The sequence below is a fragment of the Volvox carteri genome (assembly GCF_000143455.1).
Source record: "Volvox carteri f. nagariensis unplaced genomic scaffold VOLCAscaffold_12, whole genome shotgun sequence".
NCBI lineage: Eukaryota > Viridiplantae > Chlorophyta > Chlorophyceae > Chlamydomonadales > Volvocaceae > Volvox > Volvox carteri.
Genome location: NW_003307555.1, coordinates 1,717,565 through 1,724,676, shown reverse-complemented (window position 1 = coordinate 1,724,676; position 7,112 = coordinate 1,717,565). Strand labels below are relative to the sequence as shown.

Sequence of the window (7,112 nt, the reverse complement as noted above, 5' to 3'; positions counted from 1 at the left end):
CCCACACCCCACCCACCCCGTCCGTCCAACCCCCCCTGGTTTCCTCTAGTGTCCCGCCATGCAACCTCCCGGCGGCTCGCCTGCGGCCTCTCGACGCTTAGCCCCCCTTTTGGGGCTTTACCTTCCCCCTCGGTCGGGAAACCACCCCCTCGGTCGCGACGCCTCCTCCGTGTACGTCTACGTGAACGTACGGCACCTCTTCCCACACACACTTAACTTTCACCCTACCCAGCTACCTACCGTACGACATATCCAGAGTGCCGGAAACGCCCCGCACGCGCACACCGCCACATAGCACCACAAAGCAGTTCCGATAGACCCCGGGCCCCGTCCCCCCCCACCCCGGTCCCCCGGATACCTGAGGGACCTCAGCGCTTGTAGCGGTGGGCCGTGCCAGCTAGGCGGTGGCCCACTGTGCGGTTGCACACCAAGCGTGACGCTTGTGGTAATATGCGTTGGCGGCACATTCCATGATCAGAGAAATATCGGACCGCATGATCACCGTTGAGCTGCTGCTGCAGCTGCTGCTGTCGGACAATGTCAAACTTTAAACACAGCTTAAGCGTTCGCAAAACATGTTCCGGCCTCCAAATGTGCTTCTCCTTAGCTCTTCAGGCAATGAACCTTCAGGAATCCGTCAGCCAGCAGTGATGCAGTGATGACGCCGATCACGATCACACCAATCAATGAAAGTGCAGTTGCTTGCGGCTGTAGCGGCGCATATAAATCGCGAGTTGACGCACATCTCCCCCCCCCCATCCCGGGGGCCGCTGCTGCCGCCAGCAGCGATGCAGTGCCCCGGGGCGGAGGTGAGGCCCCTAAGGCCCCTAAGGCCCCTAAGGCCCCTAAGCCCACCGGCCGGAACGTGTCTCCGACAGTAACGGGTGGTCAGAGCCCCGCCGGCCCAGCTCCAGCCACAAGTGGCGGAACAGCGCCTGCGCACGCCTGACGTACTCCGGTCGACGCAAAATGCCCCACAGTGGTGCCGTACTGCCGTATTGCTGGTTACGATCATCACCGAAGCGCTTTGTACTGACATCGCTGCAATCGTTGCCGCCGCTGCCGTCGCCGCCGTCACTGTTTGCGGTATTGGCGGTATTGGCGGTCGGTCGACGCCACCCCCCTGCCCCGCCTTGCCCGCCGCCGCCCTCCCTGCCGGCAGCGGCCCCGCCGCTGTCGCCGCTGGTACCGCCGCTATTTCCCCCATCGCCGCCCGACGACGAAAGCTCCTCGTCCTCCTCTCGCAGTGTACGACTCCATTCACCGCCTCCGCTGGTGGCGCCGATTTCCTCCATCAGCATCGTAAGACCCGCCAAGGCCGGGTCGTTGAGGAAGTCCTCCGCGTCGCCCAGCCGGAACCCTCCGCCCAGATACATTCCCCGCCGCCCGCCGTCACCGCCACTGCCGTCACCGCCACTGCCGCCACCGCCGTCACCGCCACTGCCGTCACCGCCACTGCCGCCACCGCCGCCACCGCCACTGCCGTCACCGCCACTGCCGCCACCGCCGTCAGCGCCACTGCCGCCACCGCCACTGCCGCCACCGCCACTGCCGCCACCGCCGCCACCGCCACTGCCGCCACCGCCAGAGCGGCTTCCGCTGTTGTTCCTGCTGCCCGACTTCACCTTGTCGCCCTCCCCCCCCTGTTCCGAGGCGGATTGGGAACCCCCTACACAGTCCTTACAGGACGCCCCCGAAACCCCCACCGCCACCTCCGTCACCCCTCCAGGCTCCTCTCCAACTCCTCCCCCCTCCAGAACCCCCCCTTGATCTTGCTCTTGTTCCACCGCCTCCGTCTCCGCCTCCGCTGCCGCCGTCCCCGCCGTCTGGTTACCCCCCGTCGGCGGCCGCCACCCACCCGGGCGCAACGACAGGGCCTCCAGGAATGGATGGTCGCTGCTGTCTGGCAGGCCCCGCATGTACGGCAGCAGTACGAGCGGTGTCACCATTCGTTCTACGGTGCCGATCTTGATGCTCCAGCTGTTACGGAAGCACAGGCCGCCGCACGTCTGGCGGTCGAAGAAGTTCCCCGCGGAGGTGGACACCAGCCAGGCCGCGAAGAGAGCATGTGCACCGGCACGGGGGTGCTGCTGCTGCTGCTGTAGCTGTAGATGTAGCTGCGGTGCCGACCGGTTCCGCACCGGCACGGAGGAACGTGCAGAACAGCCGGCGGCGGCGGGGCTGTAGCGCATCACGCCGCTGCGGCCGCTGGCGCCGCCGCTCGTACGGCGACTGAGGTGTAACAGGCCGCCGCCACCGCTGATGTCCATGGGGCCGCCGCTGCCGTTGGATGTCAGATCCGAGGGGCCTTCGGCGGAGGCGCCAGTGTCGGTGGCGGCATCGGCGGCGACGGCGGCGGAGGGCACGTCGTCAAATGCCCGGCGCAGGGCGAAGGCCAGGGGACTGCAGGGCCCCGCCAGGGGGTGCAGCTCCCAGGGCCGTAGCCAAGCAGTGTCGCGGCTGTCGTACGGCTCACCTGTGTACGGAAGATGTACGGAGAAAGCGTTGGCCCAATAAACTAATACTAACCAACAACAATTCACAATATCTTTCGTCGGTCGTAAACAACCGTGGCACACAAGTCACACGTCCGGCAGGCCTTGTGAGCCTGCATTGCCGTACCTACCGTACATCCGTTCGTACAGTCGTGCCGTTTCGTTATACGCTACACGAAGCGGCACGCCCTCCAAATCCAAATACGTGGGACGAATGGGCGCAGCTGCCAAGCCGCCGCCGGTGCCGCCGTTGGTATGAGCGGCTCTGGCAGGGCCGGTCTTGGCGGTCTCCCCCTTACCCATGCCGTACATTGCGTAACTGCCGCTGAGCCCCAGGTGGGTGTGCCACATCAGGGCGATGTCGGCGGAGGGCACCAGGGTCCTCTCGGGATGAGCTGCTAACAGATCCAGAAAACGTCCGTACCTGTGTCGTACACGCATGCGGGCGTTCGGGTGTTGACACCACCGTCAAGTATGTGGTAAGATCAGACAAGCCGTGTCCTTTTTGAATTTGAATTATTCAGCGGTGAGAGGGCAGAGTGAGGAAAACGACAGCAATGTGCCGCCGGTTGCCTGAGTTGACGGAGACCACCACCAGAACCAAGTTCATTGAGGTCCACAGCCAGTGCGCGTGCGTGTATATGTCTGTGTATGTGCTCGACAAGTGAAACACATCGCGTGTCACCACCGCACAACCCTTCCACCTCTCCCCCGCCCTCCCCCGCCCCCCCCCACCTCTCCCTGGCCCGGTCCAGGAACATGGCGTCCAGGAAGTGCGGCCGCATCCAGGAATGGAGCAATGTGGCGAAACGGGACATGGGCCCTGCCTGCACATACATACGTACATACATACATGCATACAGGAGGGCGGGGTGCCACAGGAGGACAGGCAATGGGGGGTGGTAAAGGGAGGGACGGGCCAGGGGTAGCCACCGGGGCGCAAGGCCCGCCTGCACTTGGGGGTGCGGGCTAAGCAACGAAGGGGAGAGGGGGCCCCACCAAGAGATATCGCCAGATCCGAGATCACCATCACCATCACCATCACCATCACCATCACCATCACCATCATCATCGCGACCCACCTCTCCGCGTCATGTCACATACCAGGTAACTTGCAGTGTACGTGTAAACGTATCAAGTGTTTTCCCAAATTTTTAACTGAGGACACAGGACCGCCCCGAAACCGGCTCAGAACATTCGTACAGAGAGGGGAAGTGCCCATTGTACGTGCATGTGCACAACCAAAAGATTGTGCACGCATAACCAGCATCTGTAATCATGTACGGCAGTCGTACATACCAGCTGTGACGCCAGCGTGGGCCGCCAGTCGTTGTTTGCGGCCACCAAGTCGAAGTCGGATCCGGACGCGGGGGGCGGCCAGCTGGGGTACTCCCCGGCAACCAGCCTCCACAACGTCTCGGGGGGGTCGCCGTCGCCGCCCCCCGCGCCACCCCCGTGGTGTTGTCCGCCGCCGCCGTGTCGTCGATCCTGTTGCTGTTGGGCGTTGTGTTTGGAAGTGCCGAATGTGAAGGCGACCTCCCGGGGGGGGTGTACGACGCGGCCGCAGCAGCGGAGAGTGCTGTTGACGTAGCTAATTGGAAACTGGCGGTGAACGAACCTAGGGGGGTGGGGAGGGTGGGGAAGACGAACCACGAACGAGTGAAGCTGCTGCCAGGGCAAGAGTGTACCAGAAGTAGAATTGAGCTGACCAAAAGGCGTTCTTGAAGGCCTCAGGATGCTGTAGTGAAGATGATGTCGGACAACTACCTACCTAGCCGCCAAGACTAAAAAAGCGCGGAAGAAAAGCAGTAATGCCAAGCCGTAAAGAAGTAAAGGTAGGTGTAGAGGTGGGGGGCGGGGAGTAATCGGCAAGTGTGTTTGAGCCGCCGTGGACATCCCTACGGACTGGTACCCGGACAGTACCCGGACAGTTAACTCCGTTAACCCCGGGTATTCTCTTCGCCAGCTCCTTGGCTTCCTAGGCGCTGTCCGCTGCTCCGTGTGTCCCTACTGCGCCGCGTGTTCGGGTTTGCCTGGTTCAGGTGGGCTGCGTGTGCACCGATTCGACCGATTTGCTTACGGACCCCTCGTCACCACCCACCCACTCATGTCCCACCCCGCATTCGCTCCCCGTTAAGGCTTCCGGAAACCCCTCTAGAAGCTCTGTAGGGCTGCTAAGACCCGATACTGAACCTAATCTCGTCCCGGGCATGTGTCCGTTTAAGCTCCCCCAAAATGAGTTTATATGTACGAATGTATATCTTTGTGCTGGCCTGGGTTGGAGTATGGATGCTCGGGGGGCTGGTGGGAGGTGGGCGAAGGTCCAGGGAGGCAAGAAAGGCAGAGGTTCGAGAGATAACGACGAGTGCGCACAGTGTGTAGAACCCCGCCGGTTCGGAGTGCGGGCGGTCTAGGAGAGGCCTTTGTCTAGTAGTGGGCCGGTACCACAAGTAATGCGAATATGCGAATCTTAACACGATTTGGAGGCCGTCGTACGCGGTCCCTGGGTTGCCGTACTCGGTCCTTGGGTTGCCGTATTCGGCATTGGGTTACCGTACTCCGCCTCAATAAGAAGTGGTGGAAATAACATCTTACGACAATTTAGCCAACCAAAGTGTGACATATTCACATATTCCAAAATAATGTGATGCAGGTGCAAGAGGATGAAACAGACAAGTCTACTACATGGCCAAATAAGGACTCCCCCAAGACAGAAGGAGCTACCCACCACATTTAGAGAGGGCAACATCAGCAATATTAGCGCATAAAAGCGACTCTGTCGTTCATGAGGGAAGAAGCCTGACGCGGGGACCCCGGCTAATGCCTAACTACTGTTTTCCGATCAACGGCAACCTCAAAAATCAAAAAATCCCGTTCCGCTTCCTCAATCCAGTAGAAATGATCAGTTTAGCTTGAGGCTTAAGGCACTCACCATGCGAACGCGACGTCTAGAGGTGGGATGGGAAAGTCCCCACCTCGCGCAACATACTCGCGCAGCACACTAAGCCAAATGACCTCGTAGCGTAAAGTAGCCGATGCACAGTAATATCCAGCGTAAAGCCCACCTGTACGTGCATCCTAACTTATCATAAAGCACTGCAACTCCGGGAGGTCCCGCACAAGAATACGGCTGAACACTATTTCCAGGCGGATAATCGAGCACGATTCTTACCTCGAGGAAATGCATCTGCAGCGATTAAGAGGCGCAGGACCTCAATTGCTGCTGTTGGGCTCGGAAGCTGGTCAATCACGTCAGCCGCAGTATCGGTTGGTGTATCAACATCCATGATGCTTTAAAAAGTTGTTAAGCCGAGATCAGAGTCCGTAACGTCGGCCTCGGCCTGAGGCCGTCGCAAGCATAACGCTAAAATGTTAATGCGCAAAAAATCGTCTATGTTACAACACAAGATTACAGCCAGTTATGCTGCATCGCATGCTGTCCGCTAAGTCATAAGGGTATGTCGCATGTGGGCATCCCAATGTGCGCTCGACTGTACGAAAAATAACCATGATGGTTACGCACGCCAAGAGGGATGTTGCAGCCTTGCATACAGGCGATGTAATCAATGCCGCTGTATGCAAGTACATCTACATGAGTCGAGTGCGCATCCACTAAGCTGTCTCCCATACAGGCTACTGCAGGCTCTCCTCCGGCCGACTAGGGCTTTCCTTCATCCTTGCCTTTGAATGTTTCCATGCCTATAACCGCGCCCCCTGCCCTTTTACCCCTGTACCCCAGTTTTATAGTCCAGGTGCCGACCAGAACTACATTCCTCCATCGTACGGCACCTTACGGAATTGCTGTCATTTCTGTGTATGGCACACCGTATCAGTAACATACGTAAAGGGGTGAGACCCCCCCCCTGATGTACGGCGCCGGAGACCCCGACAGGGACGAGCATCGGGGTCTGAACCGCGACCATGTTGTTTTCGTGTTCTGGTATTTGGCGTTGTCCTGCCGTTGACCCCAGCTACGTCTTCCCCTTTCCGGGGCCATTTTTTGACCCTTCAAAGCTCGCCAGGGTCGTGCTGCCCATTTTAAACAGGCCGCTGCAGCTCCCGGGCCATTCCTCAAGCTTGTGGCCTGTGTGCCCCGGTGGCTAGCACTGTTAGAGCGGGTAGGTCTCTGAGGAGGTCGTTGTGAGGGGTCTTGATGTGCTGAGAAGGCCGTGTTGCTCGGTGCGGTCCAGGTGTGCGGATGAAGCTCTATTTCCGATGGAGGCTAGGTGGGGGGCTAGGTGGGAGGTGGTGCAGAGCCACTCACCCGTCTTCGCAGGAGATGATACCACTTCCCACTGTGCCGGTCAGTGCAGCTCCAGCGCCTCACCAGGGAGGAAGGCGGCTAAACCTAGGGGGGGGACTATGGCGGACCGCTACTCCGTCTTACAGTGATATCTGGAACGCAACCTGCCCGCGCACCTGCTCGCCACGTTCACGACACACACCCTATGTGCCTGTACGGTAAGTGACCGACTTTGTTGTACAGTGGTTACCTTGTACTAAAACATCGCATCCTAAAGGGCTGTGCTGCTGACCACCACCACCACCACCACCACCACCACCGGCAACTACGATACACCGTTTCCGTCCCTCCTCCTCCTGGCGTCCCTCCGCTTG

At 59.8% G+C, this 7,112-nt stretch overlaps 1 protein-coding gene across 1 annotated transcript in view; it reads right to left on the bottom strand.

Annotated features, from left to right (window-relative positions):
* The window catches only part of VOLCADRAFT_89428 (uncharacterized protein), a gene marked incomplete at both ends in the record, with an annotated part of 9,041 nt that extends 3,259 nt beyond the window's left edge, over window positions 1–5,782 (bottom strand). The window contains 8 exons of the mRNA XM_002948948.1: window positions 342–412; window positions 856–1,289; window positions 1,626–2,476; window positions 2,627–2,919; window positions 3,231–3,322; window positions 3,795–4,113; window positions 5,428–5,443; window positions 5,668–5,782. Of these exons, the coding sequence (XP_002948994.1) occupies window positions 342–412; window positions 856–1,289; window positions 1,626–2,476; window positions 2,627–2,919; window positions 3,231–3,322; window positions 3,795–4,113; window positions 5,428–5,443; window positions 5,668–5,782 (2,191 nt within the window). The remainder of the gene's footprint in view (window positions 1–341; window positions 413–855; window positions 1,290–1,625; window positions 2,477–2,626; window positions 2,920–3,230; window positions 3,323–3,794; window positions 4,114–5,427; window positions 5,444–5,667) is intronic.
* Between the last annotated feature and the right edge of the window lie 1,330 nt (window positions 5,783–7,112).